This window comes from Maylandia zebra, unplaced genomic scaffold (assembly GCF_041146795.1).
Source record: "Maylandia zebra isolate NMK-2024a unplaced genomic scaffold, Mzebra_GT3a scaffold11, whole genome shotgun sequence".
Classification (NCBI taxonomy): Eukaryota; Metazoa; Chordata; class Actinopteri; order Cichliformes; family Cichlidae; genus Maylandia; species Maylandia zebra.
Genome location: NW_027490041.1, coordinates 2399050 through 2416270, shown reverse-complemented (window position 1 = coordinate 2416270; position 17221 = coordinate 2399050). Strand labels below are relative to the sequence as shown.

Genomic DNA, 17221 nt, shown 5'->3' with positions numbered 1-17221 from the left:
CAGAGCTTTGTTGGAGGCTTTGACCACTGGCAGCAGCCTCAGAAGAGCCTCCTCTGAAGCAGAGTATTTCTTCAGGTCAAACACATCCAGATCTTCTTCTGATGACAGTAAGATGAAGACCAGAGCTGACCACTGAGCAGGAGACAGTTTATCTGTGGAGAGACTTCCTGATCTCAGGGACTGTTGGATCTCCTCCACTAGAGAACGATCATTCAGTTCATTCAGACAGTGGAACAGATTGATGCTTTTCTCTGCAGACAGATTCTTACTGAGCTTCTTCTTGATGTACTGGACTGTTTCCTGATTGGTCTGTGAGTTACTTCCTGTCTGTGTCAGCAGACCTCGTAGGAGAGTCTGATTGGTCTGCAGTGAAAGACCCAGGAGGAAGCGGAGGAACAAGTCCAGGTGTCCATTTGGACTCTGTAAGGCCTTGTTCACAGCACTCTGGTGGAGAGACTCTTTTTTTCTAAAAAAAACTAGACCGCTTGGATGTTGTTTGTTGTTGTTCCATCAGATTGAGTCCAGAGTTGATGAAGGTCAGATGGACATGAAGAGCAGCCAGAAACTCCTGAACACTCAGATGGATGAAGCAGAACACCTTGTCCTGGTACAGTCCTCTCTCCTCTTTAAAGATCTGTGTGAACACTCCTGAGTACACTGAGGCTGCTCTGATATCGATGCCACACTCTGTCAGGTCTGATTCATAGAAGATCAGGTTTCCTTTCTGCAGCTGATCAAAAGCCAGTTTTCCCAGAGACTCAATCATCTTCCTGCTCTCTGGACTCCAGTGTGGATCTGTCTCAGCTCCTCCATCATACTTGACCTTCTTCACTTTGGCCTGAACCACCAGGAAGTGGATGTACATCTCAGTCAGGGTGTTGGGCAGCTGTCCTCCCTCTCTGGTTTCCAGCACATCCTCCAGAACTGTAGCAGTGATCCAGCAGAAGACTGGGATGTGGCACATGATGTGGAGGCTTCGTGATGTCTTGATGTGGGAGATGATCCTGCTGGCCTGCTTCTTATCTCTGAATCTCTTCCTGAAGTACTCCTCCTTCTGTGGGTCAGTGAACCCTCTGACCTCTGTCACCATGCCAACACAGTCAGGAGGGATCTGATTGGCTGCTGCAGGTCGTGTGGTTATCCAGAGGCGAGCAGAGGGAAGCAGTTTCCCCCTGATGAGGTTTATCAGCAGCACATCCACTGAGGTGGACTTTCTAGGGTCAGTTAAGATTGTAGTTTTGTGGAAGTCCAGAGGAAGTCGACACTCATCCAGACCATCAAAGATGAACACAACCTGGAAGTCTTCAAAGCTGCAGATTCCTGCTTCTTTGGTTTCAGTAAAGAAGTGATGAACAAGTCCCACCAAGCTGAACTTTTCCTCTTTCAGCACATTCAGCTCTCTGAAAGTGAATGGAAATATGAACTGGATGTCCTGGTTGGCTTTGTCTTCAGCCCAGTCCAGGCTGTATTTCTGTGTTAAGACTGTTTTCCCAATGCCAGCCACTCCCTTTGTCAGCACTGTTCTGATTGGTTCATCTCTTCCAGGTGAGGCTTTAAAGATGTCTTCTTGTCTGATGGTTGTTTCTGGTCTGTCTGGTTTCCTGGATGCTGTTTCAATCTGTCTGACCTCATGTTCATCATTGACCTCTGCAGTCCCTCCCTCTGTGATGTAGAGCTCTGTGTAGATCTGATTCAGGAGGGTTGGGTTTCCTGCTTTAGCGATGCCCTCAAACACACACTGGAACTTCTTCTTCAGCTTAGACTTAAGGTTACGATGACAAACTGGAGCTTGAAGTTCTGAATGAGAAGAAAAATAAACACTCAATTCCAAAAAGAACTAATCTTTAAAACATGTTGCTCCATCTTCCATCTCTGGAAAATGTTCATTTATCCAGCAGCTTAAATCTTTAGATAAATCCTCTTACTGCTCTGCAGATGGTCAGCCAGCTCCTCCTGCTTCATTCTCCTCAGGAAGTCCACTGTGATCTTCACAAACGCCTCTCTGCTGCTGCTCCTCTGACTCTCAAAGCATTCTGGGTAATCTGGACTCAGAACCTTCTGGATCTTCTTCAGCTCGTTCTTCACAAAAGTGATGATGTTGTCCTCCAGCAGCTGGAACAGAATATTTATGAATGAGCCAATCAGACTGAAATCATGGAGCCAAACATCAGATCCATGTTGGACACACTGACGATCCACTGGTCTACAAAGAGCAGCATGGAGATGACTGTGAACAGAACAGATGTAACAGTAGTTGTTGTACATGTACAGACCATAAATATGGAGTCCAGCTGTGTTTGATGCTGCTGGGCAGACTGACCACTGGGAACCTCTGAGCTCTGCTGCTCCACTCTGTGGAGGAACCATGAAGGATTAGATCAACACAGGATAAAGATCCAGGAGTTTCTGCTCAAATAACTTCATCTGAATCAAGTCTGTCAAGTTTTAAACTCTCAGATTGTGAACATATCAGTAATTTTCAGTCTGTTTTCATGGACGTCCTTTCAGTGGTGATGTCAGGGATGATTTTGAAGAAGCTCATCAAACTGAACCATCAGCAGATCACTGCTCCAAAACCAGAACATGATCCGAGTCTCCCTCCACCACCAGAACACCAGCTTTACTAATGTGGTAGATCAGTGTAGTACAGATCAATAACTGATGAGTCATTTGATCAAAATCACTGAGTGCTTCACGTCTGACCCTCTGATGCTTCTGTAGACATTTTGCATATTTAATGAATGTCTGACAGTTTTACATTCATTCTATGAACACAGTGGAAATGTTGTGTTATAGTCTCCATGTTGTTTCCAGCATCATAAATTCTTCAGTTCAGAAAATTAGATTCTTTCTTCACAGCTGAAAAACAACAACATTTATTCTCTATTGAAATCTGCATCGTCCACTCCAAAGGTCACAATCTGAAGGTAACATCTGGTTTTGTTCCCTGTGGTTAACTCTGAGCATCAGTATGGTGGGATTTATCCACTACATCCACACCACTGTGGTTCAGTGTTGTCCTGATGGAGTAACAGCAGCCAGTATGATCCAGGCTTTAGCTGCTGGGTCTCTGTGTGACCTCTCAGACTGTTTAACAGATCAGACACAAAGAGAATCAGAGCAGCTCTGTTCTTTAAAGACAAACATGAACCCACTCAGGTCACACTTTCCCCACAGATATGAGCATCACTGTCCTCAAACAGCAAATGACCAAGTCGAACATTTGGATCTTTTCTCTTTCATTCTTTTCTTTTTAATAAATCTTTGTAACAATCTGAGGATGTTTCAGGTCATATTTATCCAGGAAACACAAACATGTAAAGGAGTCATCACAGCTCTCTGACCTCGTTGCTCCAGGTTCACCACTGAAGTCTGGAGGGTGATCTTTGGACCGGTCACTCCTCACAGACGGACAGCTGGACCCTGCAGACTGTGACCTCTGACCTCTGCAGACACAAACATGATTGAAGCAGCTGTGGTCACACAGACTGCAGATAATGCAGCTGTTTCCTGTCAGTAACATCCTCTTAGATTAGAGTTCAGCTTTTTACAGGAAAACTGGACAAAACTGATTTTTGTTACAAACTCATTTTCATTTCCTCTCAGCTCACAAACACAGTCAGACAATCAACCAGAGTCAACACTGATTATAATGTCAGTGCAGAATTATTTCTGTTACTCAGTGAGTTCAGCTCTCTGACCTCGTTGCTCCAGGTTCACCACTGAAGGCTGGATTTCGATCTTTGGACCGGTCACTCCTCACAGACGGACAGCTGGACCCTGCAGACTCTGCTCTGTCCTCCTCTTCCTCCATCATCATCTTCAGTCAGTCTGAGAGGTAAACCACAAACACTCAGTGAGTTCACATTAACAGGAGTAACTGAGTTACAGTCGCTGACCTCTGACCCGTCATGTGACCATGAAACCAGGTCAATATGTCTGTAGGTTCAGTCATCCAGGTCATGTGATCTAAGGAGCTTGGAGAGAAAAGAGACGTCTTTAAGTTTCTGGAAGACGTTTCATCTGAGAAGCTTCTTCAGCTCTAAAACCAAACGGTGGAGAGTCCCAGATATTTAAACCTGAGAGGGAAAGAAAGCATGTCGCTGACCCACCACTGATGTTATTTCAAGGAGGAAACTGAGAGCCTTTGCACCAGGAGCACAAACATCAGCTCCAGCAATGATCCACTGATGTGTTTTTATTCCATGTATGAATGTTGTTATTGACAGAGATGACGTTTGTGTGTCAGTGATGCAGTGACTGTTGTTGTTACCTGTACAGGCTGGTTAGACTCTATGAAACAGATCATACAGATCTCTGCATGTTAGAAGAGACTATTAAAGGTCATGAATGAGACAAAGGCAGGGAGGCGTCCTTTACAGCTAAACAGCAGAGTGAGAGAACAGCCAGCACCTCTACATTTATCACATTATACAGCACATGTATGATACTGACAGGGATGAGAAGAATTTAGTGATTCTGATCCCATCATTGATATTACTTATTGATTCTCAGTAGCTCTGCTCTGACAGTCACCACCATCACTGAGCAGCATATCAAAGACATTTGTGCACATTAACTGCATGTTGTGGCTCAAATGTTTGTGCATGTTGGAGGCATTTCCTCTTTGTTGTGATCAGTGTTGGTCATTACTCAAAACAGTCATTATTACACATATTACACAGAACACTTTGATTAAAAGTAATGGAGTACGTTACTTCATTACTCCTCATAACATTACTTTGATGTTAAAATGAACAAATGAGCATGTAACAACATAAAGCTGAGGTACAGCCCCACACACCAACACAGATCCTGATGAGGTCACGTGATGTTTCTCTGAGTGTTTATGAACACAAATCAAAGATGAAACAGCACAAAGACACTTCAAAGTGATTCTACTGTAGAAACATGAACAGGTAGAAACCTGCAGCCTGACTGCTCATCACTTTGTTACCTGTTCAAGTTCAGCAGCAGCAGCTCACTTTATCACGGTGCTGGTCTGGGGTCAGTGTTTACTCAGCTTTAACTAGTGATGTGACGTTCTGTATCGAGGCTTCGAAGCGTGTGTCGAGTAATGGAGGGGGCGTTTCCGCGAAGCGCGTATCGAGGCTTGCTTCATTTATGGGAGGAGCTGAAAATGATGACGTCCGAAGCCTCGCTGCCCGGCTGTACCACGTGACTGGTTCAGGAAGCGGTTCGAACTTTGCCGCGAGCTATGACAGCGATATAAACCCCTCAGACAAAATGTGGGCGTTTGATGGAGAGTTGCGGTTAGTGAGAGTTAGAGACAGTTTAGAAAAAAAAAATCGCCTACGACCTGCCACAGTGGAGAAACTGTTTCTTTTTAACAAAAACCAATGATGTGTCCCCTAAACACTAATCACTGTCCTTGCCTCAATGTTACAAAAGCACAACCACTGTCCACACCTCACCTCACAGTATATGATCATTTCCATTTTAGGCATTTCCAAATAATCATGTTCCATACTGCCAGTATAAATATACACAGTACACTGCATCACTACAATATACATGTTTTACACACTCCTTTTGTTGTTGACATTTACAGGCTGTGTGCAAAAAGGCCACACTCTTCAAATTCATCAGCTGCTCTGCTATCAGTCCACTAGGTGGAGCCTGAAGCACACACGATGCATTCACTGACACACACTGAGTCACTGTGACTGGAAGCTTCAGTCAGTCCAACACGTGTGAACATTTTAAACCTTTCAGTTGATGGACTACTTTTAATTAACTGCTTTAGCCCACTTACAATGAAAATTTAAAAAAATCTTGTTCATGACGTGTGTAGTATGTTAACACTATTGGAAGGAAAAAAATAACTTGAACTCCAATTTTGAAAACACAACTTTCTTTTTTTTTTATAAAGCTCTGACTTGTATTATGAGTCTGTGGTCTGGGAGAGAGTCTGTAACTCTGTCTGCAACATACAGTAAATAATGACCAATGTTGGTGATAGAGGATTTTTATTATGCAATATGATCAAGTATAATCAAATGTGCTTTATATTCAAATACAATATAATCAAGTGTGTTTTATTTTCTAGTGTTCATATATTTTCACGTAACTGAGTCTATTTGTTAACACAAACGCAATGTATTCGTTTTTAGTATCTGTGATGTCAGATAAGCATGATAAACTTCTGTATTCTTTACCCCAGTCTGAAAGGTCAGACAGGTTGAGATAATGCCTGAACTCTCCTCCTGTAACTGAAAAGAGGAAGTACTATGTAATCAGTTTCTTACCCTATAAATACCATACCATACCATACCAACTTTATTTCTAAAGCACTTTAACATAAAACCAGAGTTTCACAAAGTGCTGTACATATAAATAAAGGAACAAGACATGCATTCTGTGTGTGTGATTTTGCTGAGAGGCACACACCCATGCGCATGTCTTAAAACTCTCTGATTTGGTCTGCAAGTGTCTTATTTTCTCTTACTTGTGAAAATAAATGTCAAAACCCCTGACAGTTGGGCAGTTAATTATATAGTTACTTCTTCAAAAAAGTAACTGAGTTATGCAAACAAAGTTTTTTGCAGCTGTTTACCTAAAAATGCAGCCAAGGTGTTTTTTTAAAATAAACATTTCAAACTATTTACAGAACAATCAGCTGTTCTGCATCAAATCTGATGCCACACAAATTATTTGTGCCGCTCCAAAAAATAATTCCTGTCCTCTATGAGATGAAGGAGAACAACAGCCTGATACCTGCAGGCCTGACAGCAGCAGATGTGTCACTGCTGTAACACTCAGCAGTCGCCTCATTGTTCTGACACACACAACAACACTATTGACTACACTACACACTAACTACACACTAACTACACACTAACTACACACTAACTACACAAGATTTGCTCTAAACGCCTCAAATCTCTCACATCTCAAACACGCCGTCACTCTGTTTCTTAACAACTAAATGCCATGTTTTGATTGGTTTACTTTAATTTCAATTCAGGTTAGAATTCTTTTTGTGTGCGCAACACAGATTTTCTCTGCGCAGAGACCGTGCCAACAGTGCGCAATTCAGAATCAGAATCAGAATCAGAAAGGGGTTTATTGCCAAATGTTGAGCAGGTTTACAACATTAGGAAATTGCTGCGGTGCTTCAGTGCAAACAAACTGTCATAAATTGCGCTTAAATAGACATGAAAAAAATAAAAGTAGGAATAAGAATTAAAAGTGCTACGTAGAAAGATATGTGCATGAGATATACATGAGATATATACATGAGAATAAGAATTAAAAGTGCTACGTAGAAAGATATATACATGAGTGCAGGTGGTGATCAGTGCCAAACATGGAATGAATGATGCAGTGACACAGCGTAGGGTCCTGTGTTTGTGGCGGGGACAGTCATACGGTTATTGTTCATGTGTCCAACAGCAGAGGGGAAGAAACTGTTCTTATGGCGAGAGGTTCTGGTGCGAATGGACCGGAGCCTCCTGCCTTAGGGGAGCAGGTCAAACAGACTGTGTCCAGGGTGAGAAGGGTCAGCTGAGATCCGGGCTGCACGCCCCAGTGTCCTGGAGGTGTACAGGTCCTGCAGAGATGGGAGTCTGCAGCCAATCACCTTCTCAGCAGAGCGCACAACACGCTGCAGTCTCTGTTTGTCCCTGATAGTGGCTCCAGCGTACCACACGGTGATGGAGGAGGTGAGGATGGACTCGATGATTGCAGTGTAGAACTGCATCATCGTCCGTGTTGGCAGGTTGAATTGCGCACGTGCGCAGCTTAGAGGGAACATTGCTCACAAGGTGACTACCAATAAAAATGAGTGTGCTTCACTGTCAGAGCTACGGTGATTCAACCAGTAGGTCGAATGACTTGATAATAAAAATGTTTATTTGATGCTTTGCATTGAGGCGCATTGTTGAATTTGCAGGGACACAATAACCACAGATCAGTTGTTCAAACCACTACAGTAGGGAGCCATGTTATGAATAATAATAATACTAATAATAATGTTAATTTAAGTAATTGTTTTTGACTGAACATCACATATAATGTAACAAGCAGAAAATTCAGGTTAAGTGCATTATCAGCATTTGGAGGAGCTCCTTATCCTTCTCTTTACTGCTCACCTCTTACAAAGTGTTCACACAGTTTGCTAGCCTCTGTCAGCCTGCTAGCTATGCTAACAAGTCTACTACACACACTTGACTCGGTCACATGACAGACAGCAGAGATAGCTGCTCTGCTAGCTAAGCTAACTCATGTTAAAGGTCAAAGAAATGAGGCGATGCTGCTGGGAGTTACGTCACAGACTAGCAGAATTTAGTTATTCAGCATAATATTTAATCCTTATTATCTCCTCCTCTCACCTCTGTTTACATCTAAAAACAAGAAAATTTAGCCAACAGTTTATTAGCTTTGGTGAAATTATAAACAGGCATCAGCGCAGTCACCTATACTGTCCTTTAATGCTAGAGCAGCAGGAACACCAGTTAATCTAAAATCTCCTTTTCTCTCTGAAACAAAGTGACAGCAGACTGAGTCAAAGACAGAAACCTTATTTAAACACCAAATATTCACTTCCTGATCCAGGATTCAAAGAGGACGTTGAACTTACTCAGCTTCTTCCAATGAACGTCTTCACTCTGCAGCTCTCTGCTGCCTGGACCAGGTCTGTGTAGAAACAGAAAATCCTCTGCTTCTTCTCCGTCAGCAGTCGTCTGTGTCTGCAGGCTGCGTCACATTAAACACTTCACACCAGCAAAGACTCTGAAGCTCACAGGTCAAAGGTCAGCTGCTGCACCTTTTGTGATATTAATTTGATCAATAATTAACCTGCAGCAGGTTTCTGCTCCAACTCCAACACACAGAAAACAACCCTGAGAACGAATCAGATGGTGTGTGGGTGTGTCTGCAGGCTTCAATAGATGAGCATTAAACACTCAGCAAAGAGGCTGAAGCTCACAGGTCAAAGGTCAGCTGCCACACTGTGTATAACAATTCACTTTTGAACAGTAGATAGCCTGTAGGCGTCTCTGCAGTGATAAACAGTTTACACATTAAACACTGAACCATAAAAGAAGCTTAAGCTGCAGCTCACAGGTCAAAGCTCAGCTGCTGCACCCACTTATGAGTTTAAATAAATCATTAATCATGATTTTTTTCCCTCTCAGCACTTTCACTTGGCCTTGGAGTGTTCTGACGGAGCTACACTGTATGTTTCAAATGTTGTAAATAAATTGGGAGTTAGGGCTGGGCAATATGGCCTAAAATCCATATCGCGGTATAATTTGAAGCATGTGCGGTAACAATATATATCGCGATATATTCTTTTCTTCTGTATAACATATTTTCCACACTATAAGGACTTACAATCCTTTAATTTTCTCAAAAATCAAGAGTGTGCCTTATGTATGAATTCTGGTTGTGCTTACTGACCTCGAACCGATTTGGGCGTGCAGAAATCTGTTAAAAAATGTTTTAGTAGAACTTTGGTAAGCTACGAAGCCGCACTGCTTGATGGATTGTCAGAGCATTACGGCTGCCGTGGTGAGGAGCTTCGCGGAGTAATCTGGGTCTAAAACTCCGACAGCTTCAGGTCCCAAAGTCAAACGAACACTAAGAGTTAAAAACGGTCTAAATTCTTTCATCTTTAATAAAATCATCAGCGTTGCTGCTTTACCAGGTGTAACAATTAAGTTTAACATCCATGAAAACAGAATTTATTAAATTTAACGGAGTTAGAAGTTAACAGGAAGTCAGCTCGCTAGTTTACACCTAAACATTTCATACCATGTTCTGACTGAGAGATTTTTGAAACTAATTCAAATGTACAGCCCTGCTATCACTTCCACCATAAATGAAGACAGAAAACTAAACAGCAGTGGCGTTTGCAGGGTTACTGAAGTTGGACTACCTGGTATATAATGTTGTGCTACGTGATTGCTAGCGACACAGCTATGTTAGCATAACATTAGCACAGTGAAGCTGGAGGATGAACCCCAACTCTTTTTCCACTCGATAAAAGTTAACGTGAGTGATTCTGGTGGTCAGGGACAAATGCAATCGCATAGCAGGATGCTGTACACGGGCCAAACTTCAGTCAGGAGAACAACTGAAATCATCCATCCACAATACGAGGTTAGTTATGATTCGTCTCGGAACTGAGGACGCCATCATCTACCTGCTCAATCGTGTCTACACCCATCTGGACCAGCCGGCGAGCACTGTGAGGGTCATGTTTTTTGACTTTTCCAGTGCTTTCAACACCATCAGGCCGACCCTCCTGGGTGATAAGTTAGCAGCGATGCAGGTGGATGCTTCTCTGGTGTCCTGGATTGTTGATTACCTGAAAGGAAGACCACAATATGTACGTCTCCCACAGTGTGTGTCTGACAAGGTGATCAGCAACACAGGGGCACCACAAGGGACCGCCTCTCCCCCTTCCTCTTCACCCTCTACACCACAGACTTCAGCCACTGCACAGAGACCTCCATCTTCAGAAGTTTTCTGATGACTCTGCGGTGGTTGGATGCATCAGCAGGGATGATGAGACAGAGTACCGGGCTGTGGTCGACTCCTTTGTCACGTGGTGTGAGCAGAATCATCTGCAGCTCAACGTGGCAAAGACCAAGGAACTGATCGTGGACTTCAGGAAGACCAGGAAACACTTGACCCCTGTTTCAATCCAGGGGGTCAGTGTTGACATTGTGGAGGACTATAAATACCTTGGAGTACACATTGACAATAAACTGGACTGGGCTAAAAACACCACAGCACTTTACAGGAAGGGCCAGAGTCGTCTCTATTTTTTGAGGTGACTGAGGTCCTTCAACATCTGCCAGAAAATGCTGAGGATTTTCTATGAGTCTGTTGTGGCCAGTGCGATCCTCTATGCTGTTGCATGCTGGGGGAGCAGGCTGAGGGTCGCAGATGCCAACAGACTTAATAAACTAATCCGTAAGGCCAGCAATGTTGTGGGGATGGAGCTGGACTCCCTCAAGGTGGTGTCGGAGAGGCGGATGCTGTCCAAGATAAAGACAATGTTGGATGACACCTCCCACCCACTCCATGACATGCTGGTCAGTCACAGGAGCACATTCAGTGAGAGACTGAGGTTACCGAAAAGCACCACTGAACGACACAGTAAATCATTCCTGCCTGCCTGTCTGTCTTGTCTTAATGTTGGTTTAAAATGGAGCACTGTAACAAAAAATAATTTCCCCCAGGGATCAATAAAGTATTCTGATTCTGATTAATATACTGCAACAACATGGGAATAGAGCAGCTGCGAGAGAATTCAACATTAATGAATCAATGTTACGGAAGTGGAGGAAGTGCAGTTTTTGGCTTTCCCCGTATTTCAAAAGTGCTTTATCTCTTTGTTATGACTGTCGCCCGCCATAATTTGAAGAGGATAATGGTTGGTCGTGTCCAAATTCATGGGCTGCATCCTCCTGAGGCCGCATTTGTAGACCGATTACGTCACAGCGACGCGCCGAAGGCTGTCCAAATTCGTAGACTCCTCCGAATGCGGCCGACAAATGCGTCCTCCTTTTCCCCGAATTTGAAGGATGGGTCGGGTGTGTCCTTCGTGGCCTACCATATCCCAGAATTCATAGCGCGGCCCAGCCAAACTCCAGTTTCCAACAATGGCGGCCGCTACTAAGTTTTAAAATTACTCATACTAATCTTTCTGTGTCACAAAATAAACTTTTAACATATTTTCATGCGAGAAAGTAGCTGTGTAAACATCAAATATCTGCTCGGTTTATCAAGGTATCGCATATTTGCAAAAGTGCTTCGACGTTTTCGGAGACGTCTGCTACCCAGCTAGCCGGGAGCTCGAGGGTTACTGATGCGGCCGAGAACGGCACAACTCCCGGCACATCATTTTCAGATCACCGCGGACTATCGCTGCTCGATTTAAACGTAATGTATAAGTCACTTAGACAACCTAAAAATTTTATTGTTGGGCTTTTTTTCAGTGTTTTGTTTCTTCGTGAGTAAATCGGTTTGGCTAAGATTAAAGTTATTAGATTAGATTAGATAAAATAAAACTTTATTAATCCCCCGGGTGGGTTCCTCCTTGGTTTTTACACAGCTGACTAAACGTGAAACAGAAAACTGATTAAACAGAAGTATGAGACAGTCGAGAATTTATGCCAGTGTCCTGTTATATTTTAGATAGCAAGGAGCAGACGGCTGAGTTTATTAAACTCCACCGAGACAGCGGTGACGCTAATCTGAAGGCTAGACCGTCCAATTTCACGGCCGTTTACTTCCGGCCTACTCGACCTTCTGAGGACCCGGCCCACGTAGACCGCGAAGGCCGGGTCCTCAGGAGGATGCAGCCCATGAATTTGGACACGACCAGCGTAGCCGCTGCGATGCTTTAGACCAAAAAAGGCACAGCTTGATGACATCATCAACATGCGCTATCGCGATAGAGCGATATATATATATATATATATATATATATATATATATTAGGGGTGCAACGATATTCGTATCGATATTGAACCGTTCGATACAGTGCTTTCGGTTCGGTACGCATATGTATCGAACAATACAATTTTTTTCAATTTTTTTTTTTTTTTTTTTTGTGTCCCATTTGGATCTATAGCCATCAGAATTGTTGTCTTGAGGCCAAGAAAGATGCCAAGAGGATTTATTTTAAGTGGATCATCATATTGGTCCATTTGATTGACCTTTATTATAATTATGAATTAATTTTATTTTCAGTTGCAAACGGGACAGACATGACTGTGGGATAGGACAGGGGGAAAGAATGAAAGAAAGAGGGGGAGAGAAAGAAAGAAAACCAAAGGGGAGAAAAAAAAAAGAACAATACAAAATTTGTAATTTATTTTATCAACTTTCCTTCTGACGATGCTGTCTGTGTTGAGCGCTCAGTGAATCTACATTTGACTACTCCGCCTAGGCTCGAGAGTGCAGCCTAGGCGGAGTAGTCGAACGCAGATTCACTGAGCACTCAACACAGACAGCATGGTCAGAAGGAAGAGCGCAGGGCAAGCTAGCGAGACAGAAGTGGACCTCCCCACCCTCATTCAGATCTGGCGTTTGGAATTATTTTGGTTTTCATGTGACGTATGACCCTGAAGGTAAGCGAGTCATGGACTAAAGTAAAACAGTATGTTGGATGTGCCATGCAATGCTCAATTACATGGGTGGGAGCTAGTGTGTTAGCGCAGTTAGCTCGTTAACGTGTTGGCCGTCTAGCCCCTCTGTATAGGGTAGCTCGTTAACGGAGATTTGCCGTGTTGTGGCGTTAAGGTTATTTCAACGAGATTAACCTGAAAGCACTAGTGGGAACACAACGAATATGACTGCACATTTACACCGACATCATCCTAGTGCAAAGACAAAAACAAGCATGCATGCTACAAACTTTAGCCGAGTCATTTAGACAGCTGTTAGCACAGGATTCTCCTTATGGAGACCTGATATGTTTAATATGCTGCTGAGAATATAGCCCAGAAGAAGCGGATAGTATAGCTTTTATTTTGGAAAGAGACATTTCTCTGTAATAAACTCTCTTTTCCAAAGATGAGTGATTCCTCAATCAGATACAGGGCTCGCAATATCGCTAGCCCGACGTCCCGGGGCTATCTCTGCCCTGCCTGTCGGGCTATTGTAGGAAGGAAAAATATATGTCAATGCTTTTGCATTCTTTCAGAAATGTAGCTGGGTAATTATGTCATTGGGTGAGCCACTGTCAATATGTGACATATTGAAATCGTGTTTGAATTTGCGCTTGTTTTTTTGCTTTCACTTTGCAATCGCGCGAACTGTGTATAGAGAGCGACAGCACTGATCTGTGAGTGATGATAATTTGTGCACCAATTCCTCTGACATCGTCTTATTAATTGTTAGCTTACTATGCAAACATGACAAGTGAAATCTCCCGCAGCTTAAACATGTGAGAGGTTGATCGCGCAGAGAATCGCTGAGCTTATGTGAGTGCGGCAGGATATATATTTCACTACGATGACCTGGATGACTGAGAACCTTCACAGACAGATATATATTTTAGTTCTGCTGAGCCAAATAAGACAGGTCAGGGTGAAGAAGTGACAGCCAAAGAAAAGCTTACCACAAAACGGAGAAGTTATGACAAATCAGACTATAAGGCAAAAAGAAAGTGCAGCTTTATGGTTTCATGGACAAAAGAATTTCTGTGGCTGCAATATGACGAGCTAAAAAACAACACGCACAAGGGTTAGGGTTAAATTTAAAAACTGTACTTTTGTGTTAAAATATATATTTATAATTTTAATAAATGACAAATTAAAAAGGCATGAACATTTTTTTTGTATCGAAAAAATATCGAACCGTGACACCAAAGTATCGAACCGAACTGAACCGTGAATTTTGTGTATCGTTGCACCCCTAATATATATATATTTATTTTTTTTATTTTTATTTTTTTTTATTAGTAATATAAACATACAAACAAAATGCACCATATATTACAGATTCAGAGAATAGACCTTTCTTACATATTAGGAACTTTCATGCATAGTGAAAATAAAATACAAAGATGGGGTCACATAATTCAACAAATTATTAACTCACTAAATCAAAATCTTCTATAAAGGAAATAAAAGAAGCAGCCTTTTTCTTCTTAACTAAAGTCAAAGATTTAACCAACAGGTTTAAGTCGTTTTTCCAGTAAGCTAGTGTTGGTTTAGTCTTAAAAAAACGACATTTATGTATAAAATGCTTGCACAAGATTAATAACACATTAACACCATAATTAGCTTTCTTTTCTTTCAAAAACACTCCAAACATTATCATATTTAGGGTAAATGGGGTAATTTGAATCCCACTGGAATAAAGCCAGGTATGAAAATCCAACCAAAATATTTGTATAAAATTGCACAAAAAGAATAGATGATCCAAATCCTCCTCTTCTGTTTCACAAAATGCACAATTACCTGTTTCTATTTTGAATCTATCACTAAGAAGTCTATTTGTCGGGTAAATTTTATTCAAGATTTTAAATTGGACTTCTTTCCCTTTAGGAGGAATAGGGAAGGTGATATAATCAGTTCTTATTTTTTCAATTTCTTTCCTTTGGAAATCTTTTAATATGTAATTACGTCTAAGTAAATTTGGAGAATAAAGTCTCCTTAATGAAGATCTAAGAAACTTATTGTTGCATTTAACATCACAAAATCGAATACCATCTATATATAATTGCCTTAACTTGGGGGAGATGTCAGAATATATTATATCATTTACAACTATGTTTTTAAGTGACAATGGAATGGATTTTATAACCCGATTAAATTTACTTTTAGAACATTGGATATTAAACTTCCGGCAAAAATCTTGATGTCCTAGAACATGTCCTTCCTCATCTACAAAATGGGCAATTGCCCAAACACCTTTTGATAACCAATCTTGAATAAAAATAGATTTTCTGTTTATCAGCATATATCTATTGTTCCAAATTGGGCTATTATGTGGAGTGAAATTATGTTTAAATAACATTTTCCAATAAAGAAGGACCTGTTTATGGAATTCAGAGAGTTTAGCAGGTAGCTTGTGTTAAGGTTCAAAGTTGAGGAAGGAGAGTACACACCACCCATGGTCCAGAAGGTCTTTGGTCCAACAATGATTTTAATGAATACACGCGTGGGAAGACAACTCTGTACGCAGACAGGAAGTAGTCTTCGACTTAATCAAAGCATGAACAGATATTTTATAGCATCAGGGTTTGATTTACTGACGCCCCTTCATGCGTCACAGGTACATTTTATACATGGATCAGATCAACATCATCATGACTTTTCACCCAGAAAACCATCTTCTATTTTCATGGCTTGGTACTTTCCGTTCTTATCTTAAAATGAATTGTTCCTCTTTCTTGCCGAGACACCAAGAAACGGTTCCTCTGAATAAATTTAACTCTATGTGTGTGTGTCACGACCTCACATGCTCTTTGTGTCACCTCTTCACCTACTGTCTGTGTCTCGTCCTCAAATGCTCTTTCTCAATTCACCTGTTGCACTTCTGACCTTCTACCAGACCAGAAGCTCACTGAGACTATGTGTATGTCTTCTACTAAATAAATGTTTTAACCAAGAACCTCTACTAAAACCTTAATATAAAATGATCTGATATATAAGTGTTTTGTAAGCATGTATTGCGATTCCTTCTATGGCTCCAAGTCACTTGCACAATAGATTGTCCGAACATCTCGCCGAACAAAGCTTCCGACCCCCAATTAATTGACCGAGCTCCAACTCTTTAATAAGCACAGATATGCATTGTGTATGAAATAGTCATAACTGCTTAAGGCCTTCTTAAAGCTATCTGTTACATTGTTAAAGCCTCGTCTTAGCCTGCGGCTCAAAATAACTATCTGCTTTCACTTCTGCATACAACTTCCTGTCAGCCTGCAACTCAGTCTTTCTGAAAGAGACACTGTTTAACCCCTGAATAAACTCCAGATTTTATTATTAATGCAATGGTAATGATGACAATTATTTAACTATAGCAGTAAAATAATTTCCCTTCTCGACACTCCCTCTCATGACCTCTGGAACACCAGAGGTCACAATACATTGTGTCCTCACGCAGACCCTTCTCTGGTGGTCTCGAACCTCGAGATCTCCAGGATCCTCGCCCCTCCTGTGGTCGCCGAGATCGATCTTCTGCAAAAGAAACAAAACACCTTTTCCTGCATCTCCCTAACTTATCCTATCTGGGACTCTTTAATCAAAAGCCTGATCCTAATTATCTTCTTAACTTATTGACTTGTATTTATGTATACTCTTCAACGTTACTCATCCCTTTAGAACTCTTTAAGCCCTGCTTCCACGTCCGGTTGCTCGCTCTATTTTTCCCTTATCTGATCATCAACATCCTGTGCACAAATTGTCGCTGCTGCAAGTTCCTCTACTCTAAAAGAAAACAACCACTTTAATCAATTAAGTTTAAGCATATAAGCAATTACTCCTGTATACATTTCATCATAGCTAAATGCTGCCTTGAAACAACTCCTATGTGTTAACTTCATTTTAACCTCACATTTCCTATGTTATAACCTGTTTTTGGTATAGCCTTTTTTATTTCATTTGCTCCCTTTAATGTAACAATACCTTCTAATTCTAATTTATCAGACTTAACCAAAATATATGCTTTCCTTCCTCTTTGGTCCTTCTTTAAGTTCAGTTAAAAGCTAAATGAATTTAAGGCCTTTTGC

At 41.6% G+C, this 17221-nt stretch overlaps 2 protein-coding genes and 1 long non-coding RNA gene across 3 annotated transcripts in view; 1 reads left to right on the top strand and 2 right to left on the bottom strand.

Moving 5' to 3' along the window:
• LOC112432912 (protein NLRC3-like) overlaps nucleotides 1–17221 on the bottom strand; it is a 414611-nt gene that overhangs the window by 191588 nt on the left and 205802 nt on the right. The window lies entirely within an intron of this gene.
• LOC112432910 (uncharacterized) overlaps nucleotides 1–17221 on the top strand; it is a 232358-nt gene that overhangs the window by 32900 nt on the left and 182237 nt on the right. The gene's annotated exons all lie outside the window — the stretch shown is intronic.
• On the bottom strand, nucleotides 1792–5734 carry LOC112432522 (uncharacterized). The gene is made up of 5 exons (XM_076881310.1): nucleotides 4958–5734; nucleotides 3702–3831; nucleotides 3345–3446; nucleotides 2274–2352; nucleotides 1792–2112 (listed from the first exon to the last, which is right to left on the bottom strand). Exons 2-5 carry the CDS (start codon nucleotides 3818–3820, stop codon nucleotides 1900–1902), a joined length of 513 nt encoding a protein of 170 aa, XP_076737425.1. The 5' UTR covers nucleotides 3821–3831; nucleotides 4958–5734; the 3' UTR covers nucleotides 1792–1899.